We start from the raw sequence: 13469 nt of genomic DNA, 5'->3' as shown, positions 1-13469 counted from the left end.
ATTAATATAATAATTAGTATATTTTATTTAATTCTGCAATATATACTTTATATATTTATATAAGTTTTTTGAAATTTTTTATTTTATAATATTTGCAATATAAAAAAAAATAGTACTGATTAAATCTTTTTTTCTGATCATCATTTTTAAGGATGCTAAGCAATTTTAATTAGTATAACTTGTTTAATTAAACTATAGAGAAAATGCATACTATAATCTTAAGTACTAATAATATATATGATTTAGTAAAATTAGTTAGTATTACTAATTAAGACTTCTATTTATATATTTACAACATTATTACTATTTTAAAAAAAATAAATAGTACCAATTTAACAATTTTATTTAAAGAATATTATTAATTATTATACATTAGATTTGTTTTTACTGACTGTTATTTAAACTTTCTAAAATTATGATGATTATTTCTTTTTCTTAAATTACTACTGTTTATATGATTTGTAAATTTACTGCGTACAGTATAACTCTTTACTATTTAAATTTCTTTGCAATATTATAAGCATGTATATCTTTTAAAAAATGTCTTTATTATTATATTGTAGTTAATATTAAATGCTATTTCATTTATTTACTTTTATTTTTTTTCCAATAGAATTTAGAAGTTTGGAATATATTATTAGTAACAAATTATTTTTGTGATATTCGTGATATATCAGATATAATATTTCGTGTACTTTGTGTACTTTTGACTTATATTAATGCAGATAAAAATTTTTTTTTTGATTGAAATAAATATTGTTAATTTTCGCGAAAATGTTTTCTAAGATAATGTATTAATTAATGTTATGTTTCTTGTGTGGTATTATTTTTTTTTAAAAAAAACATGATATTTTATTTATGTGTAAATAAATTATAGAAAACTTATTGCTTAAATTAAAATCAAATCTTAAACGAAGTAATTGATTTTTAACTTATCTAACATAGCACGAGCTTTTGGTTGACCCTTAATAGCTGCCAATTTTAAATAACTTAAACCTTTCTCTTCATCCTTTGAAATACCCAATTTTCCATTGAAATATAAATCACCCAAATTAAATTGAGCTGCAGTATTTCCATTATCAGCCGCCATAGTTAAGTATTTCACAAAATCTTCTAAATTAAATTTAAGTGGACTATTTTTATCTGATAAAGCAAACGCATATCTTAATTGGGCATCAGGAACCCCTTTATCAGCAGCTTCTCTAAATAACTCAACTGCTTTACCTAAATTTTTATCAACTACATAACCTTCCCAATAATAATAACCAAGCCAATATTTTGCAACTTTATTATTTATTTCAGCATGTTTTTCAAAACAATCAAAAGCTTTTTTTCTGTCTCCAATCTTATGAGCTGATATTCCATCTTCAAGTTTCATCATTGGCAAAATAAAATCTATTTGGTCTAAATCGAAATCATCTGTATCTCCTGGTGGCAATTCAATAGGTGTTACTTCCATTTCGCTTCTTCTCGGATTTAATCCTCTAGGTGAACGATCTGAAAGTAAAGGAGAACTCAAATTTTCGAGATCATTGAATAAATAACTTAATTCTGGACGAAGAGATGGATCCGATTGCCAGGCTAAGAATGCAAATTTAATATTTAATTATTAATTTCACTTATAGTAAATAATTTACTGAATTGTTATTTTAAAAAAGATAAACCATACCAGCTTTAATAATGTTGCCATATTCTTTCTCAACTCCAAATGAACTTAAAGGAAAATTTAAATGTTCTCTTTTACCATTTAATACATGTTTTTGAATTTCAGAAATTTCCATATCTTTGTATGGAAATCTTTGAAAAGCTAATTCCCAAAGTAACATTCCAAAACTAAGACAGCAGAACACATATTAATTTAAAATATTTCAAATAAAAATAAGTCAGTTTTCAGTGCTATATATTTACCTAAATATCTCACATTGTATGGTGTATGGAACATAATCATCATCTTTCCTATCTTTCTTACCTTCATCTTTCTTCGGTGCCTGTTGTGCTGCTGAAACAGCGGCTGCAATTTCTGTCTGTATTTTCTTTGAATTCATTTTCTCAGGTGCTAACCAACGAACGATTTGTGTAATATTCCCAATGTTGGTAGTATTTGCTTGTAAAGCACGACTATACTTGAAATTCGAAATTTTTGGTTCCAGATTTTCGGTTATCAATATATTTTCACATCTAATGTTGAGAATTTACTTTAATTATCATTATTCAAATTCTCATGAATTCAAGTATAAAGTAAATATTTACCTAATATCATGATGTAAAATTTGACTACATCGAGTTTTCAGGTAATTGTGAGAAATATAATATAATATAGTTAGTAATCTAGATTCAGAATATCAATCAAATTGCATTTTTTTACTAACCATCCATGAAGAAAAGTAATCCCACGACAAATGTTTAATGCAATTTTTAATTTTCGAGGCCATTCAATTTCATATCTCCCATATAGTTCTCTCAAATTTCCATTCTCTGCCCATCCAAAAACACCCAAAACACTTCCATCCTTTTCACATAATCCATGAAAATTAATAATGTAATCGCATTTCCCTAAATTACTCAAAATTGCCAATTCAGCATGAACCCTATTTGAAATTGGTGGAACTGTTTCCGTTAATTTTTCAGATTTATCAGATTTATTTTGTTCCTCGGCAATAAGTTTACATGCTACATCCTGGCCTCTATAAAGTTTTTTATGTATCTTATGCTTGTTACGTGATGATAGAACTTGACTACCACCAACAGGTTCTTTTAACTCATTTGAATCAATTCTATTGATAATAGGGTTGAAATCTTTTTCGGATGATTTGCCTTTTAAAGTTAAGATGTGTTCGAGAACATTACTAATCTTTTTATCAATAGTTGTTACGCCACCTTCAATTTTTTCTAAAAATTTGGTCATTTCGTCAATATCTTCTTGTAACATAGCGATATCCGACTGTCTTTCCTCCTCATTAGCAATTACCATTGCCAGTTGTAAATCCGCTACAACACTATCAAAATCTGTAATTAATTGTTGAAATCTCTCTTTAATATGAACGCTTGAAATAAATTTTCTGTAACCAGATAAATGAGTTACATCTTGAATAAATCCTTTAATTTCTCTCAGAATAGCAACAAATCTTTCAAAGTTATAATAATATGATTGATTGCGAAATTTTTTTTCATTTTCTTGTTTACGCCGATTTAATGCTTGAACAGCTACTTCAGCTGCTTGTACTCTTTCAATTAATGCTGCGCATGATTTCTTATTATATTGAGCACTTTCATATGCTTTTACAATTTGTTGTGTAAGTGAAGCTACTGCTGTTATCAAAGGAAGATAAGGTCCAACAGCCTCTCCTACATTGCTCACAGCTTCTAAAGCAAATTTAGAAGTGTCTGCTAAAGTTTCTTTAGCTTCTTTAAGTCTAGGGTTTCTAGAAGAACCATTAGAAGACTGTGATGGTGATTCTGTACTGTTGCTCATATGTATTATTATTTATTGTAAAATAACTTTTTTTTAAAAAAAAAAAAAATCCGGAAATTCATTGTTTATATTTTGTTTTTAAACGGAATTAACATTCCTAGATATTTTCAAAAAAGGAAATCGATAAAGTCAAAACAACACGTATGCGCCGATCCATATACTTGTATACTTTTTTGTGAAATTTTTTGAATTAATTCATCCTTATTAACTTATTAAATACATAAAAATAGATTTAAATCTCAACTATGTGTGTTTACATAAGGAATTTTAGTGTATGCGATAGGACCATGTATTGTAGACAAAACAAGCTAAGTCCTAAGAGCTGGGTTTGACTGTAATAAGAATAGCAATAACAAAACTTTAACGCCAATCTTTTTTTCCGTTAGTCATTTTAGAACTAAACAAATGTTTGGGTCTTTTAACTTTAATACTTCTATCAGACTCCCCAACTTTAGCAAGCAAATTAGATTTTCTCTGGGAGAGTTTCTTTTGTTTTTCAGTTTCCTTTTGTTGCTGTAAAAGATAACAAAAGATAACAAGTAAAATTAATAAAATGCATTAAATTGTCTATATTTAAGTAAAAATAATAATAAAATTATGTACTTTAGTATCTGCTAACCCGGCAATACTGCGGTCACGTACAGCACTTTTTGAACGAGCCACACTTATAGAACGCGAAGCTTGTGGTGATGATGGTGGATAATCAACATCCATATCATCTGTCTCTGTCCGTTTACGCTTCCGAGTTAGACTACGACCACGAATTGCACTTGCATCCAATCCTAACTGACCTAGTTGTTCTTCCATCTCTTCAACGGACTAAGTAAAAAAAAAAATATTGCTAGCGAGAAACCTAATAAAATCTAAAAACATTAATTTGATAATTATACCTTTGTGATTACAGTTCTAGGCATAACAGGACGGTTTTTCATCATCTTCTTAGCCCTATGAGCTTGTATGATTAATTTCTTTTTCTCTTTAATAATTTCTGCTAGTCTCTTTGTTTCTTCTTCTTCCGAATCAACCTAAACAAAATAATTTTCATGAACACATAAATAAATCATGAAATGATATGTGTTTTTAAAGTGTGTGCCACGTACCATTTCCTCTGCAGAATCATAATATCCCTCAGCCTCGAGTTTCTGTTCCTCACGTTCCAATGCATCCAATTTTTCTGCAATATCAGGATCAACGAAATCTATTATATTCTTTCCATCTATAATTTCTGGAATCGCATCATATTTCCATTCATCGTTCTTTAATAAGTATTTTTCTAAACAATATGTAATTTTATGTTAAGAAATGTAAAACCTTTTGCAGTTTCCGTTAATATAGTATATCTCAAACTCACTCTTTAAATCGACACTAAAAACACCTGGACCACCACCTTCTGCTTCCAAATCTCTTTCTAATTTACGTCTTTTAGGATCTTTCATATCATATAATGGTCTACCCTTCACTTGTTCGGGAATAAAGGGTGTTCGTGGTATATCGTCACGTGCTATTGGTTCTGCAAGATGAATCTTGTTGATGACCTCGTTGATCTTATTTCCTTTAAGTTTAAAATCAACACGAGCCGCCAACAATTTATCGCATGCCTAACAAACAAAAAAAAAATAAGCGAAATGCAGGCTAATAGTGAGTGATCTCATATAACTAAATCCTTACAGTGTTTCTCACGTCTATGACACCTTCATCTGTATGGCAACTTAATTGAACTATCTGGGCACCATCTCTTTCGGCAATTTCTTTCAACATAATTTGCTCATCTTCAGGCAAGTCTTCCGGACGCGTAACGTCAATTTTATTGATGACAATAAACGTCGGTTTATTGACAAACAAGGGTTTGACGTTTTGATACAGTGTTATCTATAAAAAAGCGATTGTAAGAAAATATTCCGGAAAGAGAATCATAAAAAAAAAACATATGACCAACTTGATCTTTAACACTATATCCACATTGTTCTGAGAGATCCATAAAAAACATAATACAAGCACGAAGATGGGCTAATGCTGTAACTGATTGCATTTCAATTGTATTCATTTGTTCAAGTGGATGATCTAATATGCCAGGTGTGTCAATTACCTAATGAAAAAGAAAATTATTATATCTTTTATAATATAAAATTAGGTCGGACATGATCCCGAAATTCTTTGTGATCATTCCCTCATTGTCTTTACCAGCATTATAAGTTATTTTGAATTTATATTTAGTTCCAGGCTATGCTAACATATATTATGGATTTGTTTATAAATAATTTTCAATTTCGGGATCCATCCTAATCTGTAATATGAATTACTTACCTGCCACCGAAGGTATCTATAATCCATATGTCCAACAAATAATGACTTTGTTGTAAAGGCATAAGGCTGCACATCAACATCTGCCCTAGTGATTTTATTCATGAAACTCGATTTTCCAACATTTGGATAACCGCAAATCAAGAGCGTTCTAGTGTTTGGATCTATTGAGGGTAGACGAGCCAAGTGCTGACGAACCTGCTCTAGATAAACTAAACTATCCTTCTGGCGTTTCATGATAGTGGCCATCCTGAAATTTTAAAAAACTTTAAACGACCTTTGCATATAAATAATTAATTCTACATGGATAAATAATACCTTCCAAGTGCAGCCTTTTTTAATTGTTTGCATCGGTATAGCGAATCACCAAACTTTAATAAGCGAACATATTCCTTAGCAACTTGATCGATTAAATGACGTGCAGTATTTATTTGACCCAATGCTATTTTATAATGATCTTTGTCGTATAATACGTTCATCAAATCCGAATAAAATGGATGAATATCCTAGAAAAAAAAAATTGTCATAAATGAGGAAATAAAAATTATCAAACAACCTCTTATAATATCTTACATCGAGTTTGGGAAATTCTTCGAGCATTGCTTTCAATTTTTCCTCAAAACTATCTTGAGTAAATTTAACCTTACGCATATAAAACTGTCTTATCCTTCCAATTTTGTAATTCTTGTGAATTACGGTTGGAGTTTTTCTTTGAGTTTTTGAAAGCACAATATCCAAAAAGTCATTAGCCGGTGGAACCGGTTGAATTCGTTTAAAGTTATATAATGCCATATTGAATTAGAACACGAGTTGTCTCGCAAAAGAAAAAAAAAAAATCAAACAGCTCGAGAAAATTTTGATGTTACAAAATTATGCGAATCTTGATTGGTTGACAAAATCGTAGATTTTAGATTTTCTAGATTTTCTTTTTTGACAGTAATTTTGAAATACTAACTTTCACTCAAATTGACGTTTACCTTTTCGTAAACTTTATTACAAAAATTTAAATATATAAAAGATAAAAAGCATACAGTGTATGAAATCCTCTTTATTTAATAATGGCGTTTAAACTTGCATTATCAAGGTTTAAAACCCCATTTATACCAAAAGCTGAAGTTCTACAAAAACCTTCGATATACATACAGCATTATTCAATATCAACAAACAATTCATCTCCCCAACAAAGGAAGTTGACTTGGAACGAATATTTTGTATTAAGGCGTAAAAGACGAATAACTGAACGGTTAGTTACAATTCCAACGGCACTTGGAGGTTTCGGGATTAGTTTTGCTTATTTTGCTTCTAAGGAATTTGATCCTACTCTAATATGGGGACATGATCCTCTTGTGATTTATGGATTTGGGACTATTTTATGTGGTTTTACTGGATTAATGATTGGACCTGTCATTGGAAGTTCAATTTGGAAATTGTTTCATAGGAGGGAAGTTGAATTAATGGAACAGGTACGTGACTTAGTTTTTATTATGGGGACTCGCCTCATATTCACTTACTAAATAGATCTCGTAAAGAGATATTTTATGTGATTTATGTAACATTTTTATTATTACTCATATTTGAAATTTCAAATTACATTAGAGCGATCGAGATTTCTATGCTCACATTAAAAAGAATAGAGCGGATCCATCTTTACACTCACTTCGAAACCCAGCACCTGATTATTACGGTGAAAAAATTAAATCTGTGACAGATTATCGTAGATGGTTGAGGAAACAAAGAGATATTATTAGAAAGGGAACATTTCATCTTGGAGAGGAGGACTAGATTAAATATATTTTTATTTCAATAAAGGTCTATTACCATATAAAGTATTAATAATATTAATTATTTTGATAATATAATAATTGTAATTAAATAATAATTGTAATATTGAGTCCCTTCTATTATATAATCACCTCAATTTATATTTTAAATCGACTTAATTAATGTTTTAACGATCAATTGGTTATTACTGATTAGTGATCAATAATCAGAAAATTTTTCTCCTTGCTACTAGAGGTCATTGCAAGAAGCCGAGAAAGAAAAGGCAAGATTCTACGGTTTGCCTTCAAAAAGATTTCCAAATTGTCACTTTACGCACCCAATATTGCCGTGAACCACTTTGTTTTCTCATAAGACTATTACTATTGTTCCAAATCGACCACATCACAAAGGTTTAGCAAAATCACCATCCAGTTATGTGTAACAAAGATATAATCATTATTGAACAAAAGAGACTGTAAAAGTTATGATGGATTCAAAACTGATGTATAAGAGAGAACTTGGTTAGAAATTACGTGGTTATAAGGAGAATTCATCTGTGAAAACTGTGTCTATTTATTTGTAGAACGAGTTGATATTATGATAATTAAAAGACCACTCAATGTAACCTTCACGAAATGGCTGGCATTAAACATATCAGCTGGCATTAGGGGTGGTGTGCTAAATATGAAAAGTAAATAAAACTATAAAGCTTTTGTCATTTTTACAACCTTTTTTCCTGAAATTTTATTTTTTATACAATTACAATTAGAGCTATTTTTGAAATATCAGAAAAAAATTATATATATATATATATATATACAGTAAAAGATTTTGATTTTTCTTATTCTAATACTATATATTTTCATTATTATTATAATTATTTTTTAATATTCAATTAATTAATAATAAGAATAAATTCAATTTTAATTATAATTTCCATAATTATATCCAAGAGAATGCATAGTTTATTTCATTCTTTCTCCTCCATATATTTCCTTTATTTTCATTGTTAACTTGCCATTTAATATTAAATGACAAATATAAAAAATCAAAAGATCTTTAAAAATTTTGGTAATATTTTCATTTATTTTAAAATTAATAAAAAACTTTTTTTTTTTCCTTTTCGTTTTTAATTGATATATATATATAACTCTAACCTTAATCTTAATTTGCAAAAAGTAGATAATAATTTAAATACATTTTTATATAATAAGGATATTTCTGAAAAGATTACAATAACTAACTGAAATTGCCAATATAAACTATAATCTAACTAAAATGTAATAGTTTTTATTAGCTCTTATACTTGTATTATTAATATCTTTAATTTGAAATAATAATGCTATCTGGCCATTCACATGCCATTTTGCTGATGGGTGGAGGAACTCTGTAGGGATTACAGAGGGGTTTGATCTTATATATTACTTTTTTGTTTTTGGTTTTTTTATAATGATAATACAGTCCATATCGGCATTAGTTTTGTGGTTTATTTCGCTTAGACTATGAGACCCGGAGGGCTAAGAAAAGATTCTTAGTAATTTGAACTATACTCGTATAGCGATATAACCGCCTGACTGTGTACACATGGGGTTTTCGTAAAGAAATGACAAGTGGTTTATAGGGTATTTTTTAGTCTTAGTAGTTAGTCCTCTTATGTACTTTTGTATATTTGTAAATACTTCGACTTTTTCTCAATAAATGTGCAGTGGTTATATAAAAAAATAATAAAAAAAATAATAATAATGCTATATTTATTATTTTTTGGAGATTTTATTTCATAATAAAAGTATATCTTCTCATATAAAATTGCTTTAAATTTTTCTTTGCAGATTTATAGTCAATTGCATTAAAATTATATAATATTACTTTTCCTTTCAAAAGATTTTTGTGAAAAAATTTTTAATTTTAGAAGAAAAGCAGAAAAGCATAATTATAAAGTTCATTAGGAAATTCTTTAATATTATTTTCTGCTTTTTATAATCTCAATTTATAAACTATAAAAATAAAAATAATTCAACTATTAAACTCTTTTTAAGATTTGATTTCTACAAAACCTTTTTAAGTACTAGAAAACGGGAACCGTTGTAAGTCCAGAGCGAGGTATAATAAATAAAAATGTAGCGATATATTCTACTAATTAGCAGCATAACGCCTTGGAATTCTGGTAATTTTCTGCTGATTAGCAGCATAACGCCTTGGAATTCCTGGACAGAGAAACTCACGTGATTGAAAATTTACACGTTATTTCCATAGATCATCATAGTGCGTAGACATATATAGTCCTTTGCTTTTCTCCGGACAAAAAGTATTAAAATCATTTAATATAAATAAGAATATTAAAATAGATATAAATTTAAATATTACTTTTAATGACAGTAAAAGTTTAAAAGAATAAATAGTAATTAATTGTTCTTTATTTTTAATACAATAAGAAAAGTAACCATATATATATAATGAAATAAATTTTGAAATCAATTGAAATTGTAGTAGTAATATTAATATATTAAATTTTGAATTATTAAATTAGTGATATTTGTTTACTATTTTTAAACCTACTAAGAAGCTTTCATTTAAGAAGATTCATAAGCTTATTAATGGCTTGAAATAACTTTGCAAATATGATATGTATAAAGGATAATTGTATTTAACTAAATTCTTAAAATCACTAAAATATTTATTATATAATGCAAAAAATCTATACTTAACAATTATATAACTATACAAGTTTCCAATAAAAAATAAGAATTTTTGGATAATAAAACATATATTACATTATTTTACATATAATATTTCATGTAAAAATAAACTTTTATTTATTTGAATCAAATTAATTAAGAAAGTTGTAAATCTGTGGATAAATGAAATTATATTTATTAGTCCATTAATCCATTAACCTTTTAATATTTTCAGGTAGCTGACAATATGATTTATATTTATTAACAGCTTACTTGGCAGTTTTACTCTCTAATTCTTTATTGTATGCATCCATATACTTCTATAACTTGCATACAAACTTATAAATAGTTGTTACAGAAAATGCCAATAAAAACTTCTAGAACTTTTCATTAAATCTGCAAAACTAATAACTGCATATTTATCTGGTCTTTTGTTTTATAAAGCTCCAGTATCTCTCTATAAAGTTGCATTTACAGTGGAATTTTGGGTAACATTCAAAAATGTATCCTGCATATTCCTGCTATTCTGCTTTAATTATTGTTTCTAATTATTGTTCTTGCAGTGGCATAATTCTTCATGCACAACAGTTTAACCTTTCTGGATTAAGTAAAAATCAAGGTATTCGATAATAGGTGTATTATAAATTAAAAAAAAAACGGTTTCTTACAATCTTACTATCTAGTAATTGGAATTTATCTCATTAAAGTGAATTGAATGAAGAAAATTTCAGATGACAGAAAGGTTTGAATTATAATTTATCAGTATTACTAATTTTTTACACGTAATATATTACACGTAATATATAAATAGTAAATTTGTAATTTCACCTTAGTAAATTTATAAATTTTTCCTCAGTAATATAAGATTGTGCAAATTAATTAATTTAAATTAAATTATTATTAATTTGTTTATTTTTAAAAATAAGTCGGGATCAACCGGTTATTAATGATTGGCCAACATTATCATCTCTATAGCGAATTTTTATATAGTGAATAACTTGCTATAATGAAAGTACAAGATCCTCAGTATAGTGAATGTATAATTTTAATCGCCAGTCAGTATAGACTGTATAATTGTCACGAGAATGCATTTGTATGCACGTGTAGACATCATAGAGGATGCACTTAAAAGAGATATAATAGTAAATTTTTTTTTCGTCTATACTGTAAAAAAGATCACAAGAAATAATTATTTTCGTCATACATAATCATGCATATTTTGACCTCAAGAAAGTAAGTCGTACAGGGTCAAGAACGTAATTTTTTGCGTTTTAAAAATTAAAAGAAAAAGGGCAAAATCTTTTAAAATAAAAGGCTAGAAAAGAAAAGAAAGAAAAGAAATGAGTGAGCGAAGTGCTTTTGTATAAAAATAAACAAATCAGTGAAGTTATCGCGCTACTGTCACGTAAACCCCCCGGAATTCCTAGAATTCCTAGTTATATGAACATTTGGGAATCACGTGAAATGTACAAATCAATAATGGTATAAATAAAGATTTTCTGAAAATTGAATAATTCATTAAAATTTTCGATCGGCGACTAAGACAACGAAATTTATTTTTAATAGTCTTGTTCGAACAGGGCTTGAAAGGCCTTTGTGAAGGACAAGATGAGTACATTAAGTAATAGTGACGATGTCAGTACTATAGCTGGTCCAACTGAGCAAGGTGCAGCAACCGAACTTGAGCCAAAAGCGAAGATCGAGTCCGGATCTAGTTCAATTGAAAACAATAATCACACTAAAATCAGTTTTTCCATATCGAAACCACCAGAGCACGTAAATTTGGGGAACGAAGATGTGGACAACCCACAAGAAACTGCAACACAGAGTATTGAACAGAATGTTACATTAAAAAACGAATCAACAGAATCTAATTTATCGGAAAATAATGGAGGTACAGGGGAAAATAAAAAAAAGCGAAAAAGAAGTCGCTGGGATCAGGCTGGTTCAACAACAGTAAAAGAAGCTCCAACACCTTCAATTGACTCAAATTCAACTCAAAGTGTAAGTGATGAAACTGCCAGTTATGCCTCCTCCTCCTCATTTACTCTAGTAAGACCCAGCACCAGCACCAGCACCAGCACTAGCACTACAACAACAGCAACTTCAGCGAATCCTACTCCCCCACAGCAAAGTTATACCTTTTCAGATAAAAGAAAATTTGTAAAATATTCGGATACTTATAAATCTGGTATGGTTCGTATCGGATCCAAATGGGTTTATCCTGAAGATGAAATTACAGATGGTGGTACATGGGAGCATAAAAAGAGAGCAGAAGAAATGAAAAAGACAGCGGGTAAGATAAAGATAACAATTGAGGGAAGAATTAACATTTAAAACAAAATATTAATAACTTCGCAAAAAAAGAACAAGCGGCTTTGTTAACTTCTCAAGCTGAGGCTAAACGTGCACACCATATCGCTGACTTTTTACCCAAGGAAGAACTTGAGAGGTTTGAACAAAAAGTTAAAGCTGTCAAAACTGGTGGTTCATCTCCAACATATGAAGATTATGCTGGCAATAAGTTGGATCCGTCAAACATTGGATTTAAAATGCTAATGAAACAAGGTTGGCAGGCTGGGTCCGGATTAGGAAAATCTGGGGAAGGTATTGCTGTTCCTATAAACAAGTATGTTATTTATAAATTATTATTTGAATTTTATTTTTTTATTTTTTTTTTTTGACAATGATACATAATTTCGTTTTTAGAGCTGATAATCGACCAGCAAATGCAGGATTAGGACAAACGAAACCTGAAGGCGTTGAAGAAGAAGATGATGAGTTTGAAATTTATCGCAAGAGAATGATGTTGGCATACAGATTTAGACCAAATCCTCTGGTACGTGAACAACTTTTATTTCAATTACATGTGAAGAAGAATGTATTATTGTGCAATTTTGTCCTTCCCTTTCGGATATCCGATAGGCTTTCTATAAATATTTGTGCTCGACTTATAAAATTCGCTTTTTGTGTAGTATTATTTGCATATCGTTTTTGTGCACTACTAACCTTTTGCCCTTCCTAGAACAATCCCCGTCGACCATATTATTGAAACAGATAAAATAAATCTTTTAGGGACTTCTTTGTTTATTATTACACATACTTTTATTTTTGTTTGCTTTCTTTTGCCAGAAGTACAATTCCTAATAAATATTTTTCATTTCTTATTATATATATATATCATAGCATTTGTATTTAATTTATTTAGATTATGTTTTTTAATAAATTTTTTGGTTATTTGGTAGATTGGACTTTTTATA

The 13469-nt window shown here is 28.7% G+C and overlaps 4 protein-coding genes across 5 annotated transcripts; 2 read left to right on the top strand and 2 right to left on the bottom strand.

The window, feature by feature from the left end:
* Positions 1–815: 815 nt before the first annotated feature.
* On the bottom strand, positions 816–3507 carry OCT59_019631 (uncharacterized protein). The gene is made up of 5 exons (XM_025318762.2): positions 2370–3507; positions 2251–2274; positions 1909–2178; positions 1670–1833; positions 816–1581 (listed from the first exon to the last, which is right to left on the bottom strand). The coding sequence occupies exons 1-5, from the start codon at positions 3470–3472 to the stop codon at positions 908–910; spliced, it is 2235 nt and encodes a 744-aa protein (XP_025175409.2). The 5' UTR covers positions 3473–3507; the 3' UTR covers positions 816–907.
* Positions 3508–3832: 325 nt separating this feature from the next.
* Positions 3833–6565, bottom strand: OCT59_019630 (uncharacterized protein; the record flags this gene model as incomplete). Its single annotated transcript, XM_025318764.2, has 10 exons — positions 3833–3985; positions 4076–4291; positions 4363–4497; positions 4573–4745; positions 4824–5070; positions 5141–5341; positions 5409–5558; positions 5777–6023; positions 6092–6279; positions 6347–6565. 10 exons carry the CDS (start codon positions 6563–6565, stop codon positions 3833–3835), a joined length of 1929 nt encoding a protein of 642 aa, XP_025175411.1.
* Positions 6566–6706: 141 nt separating this feature from the next.
* Positions 6707–8247, top strand: OCT59_019629 (uncharacterized protein). The gene is made up of 2 exons (XM_025318765.2): positions 6707–7236; positions 7370–8247. The coding sequence occupies exons 1-2, from the start codon at positions 6832–6834 to the stop codon at positions 7553–7555; spliced, it is 591 nt and encodes a 196-aa protein (XP_025175412.1). The 5' UTR covers positions 6707–6831; the 3' UTR covers positions 7556–8247.
* A 3470-nt stretch (positions 8248–11717) lies between these two features.
* OCT59_019628 (uncharacterized protein) lies at positions 11718–13466 on the top strand. Of its 2 annotated transcripts, XM_025318766.2 has the most exons (4): positions 11718–12505; positions 12577–12838; positions 12919–13048; positions 13235–13466. In XM_025318766.2, the coding sequence occupies exons 1-4, from the start codon at positions 11818–11820 to the stop codon at positions 13259–13261; spliced, it is 1107 nt and encodes a 368-aa protein (XP_025175413.2). In that variant the 5' UTR covers positions 11718–11817; the 3' UTR covers positions 13262–13466. The 2 variants fall into 2 exon arrangements, with proteins under 2 accessions (XP_025175413.2, XP_066005396.1); XM_066143666.1 differs by having other exon boundaries at positions 11727–12505; positions 12919–13466.
* Positions 13467–13469: the final 3 nt, after the last annotated feature.

Source organism: Rhizophagus irregularis, chromosome 29 (genome assembly GCF_026210795.1).
Source record: "Rhizophagus irregularis chromosome 29, complete sequence".
NCBI classification, from domain to species: domain Eukaryota; kingdom Fungi; phylum Glomeromycota; class Glomeromycetes; order Glomerales; family Glomeraceae; genus Rhizophagus; species Rhizophagus irregularis.
This window is presented reverse-complemented; position numbering and strand designations above follow the sequence as displayed.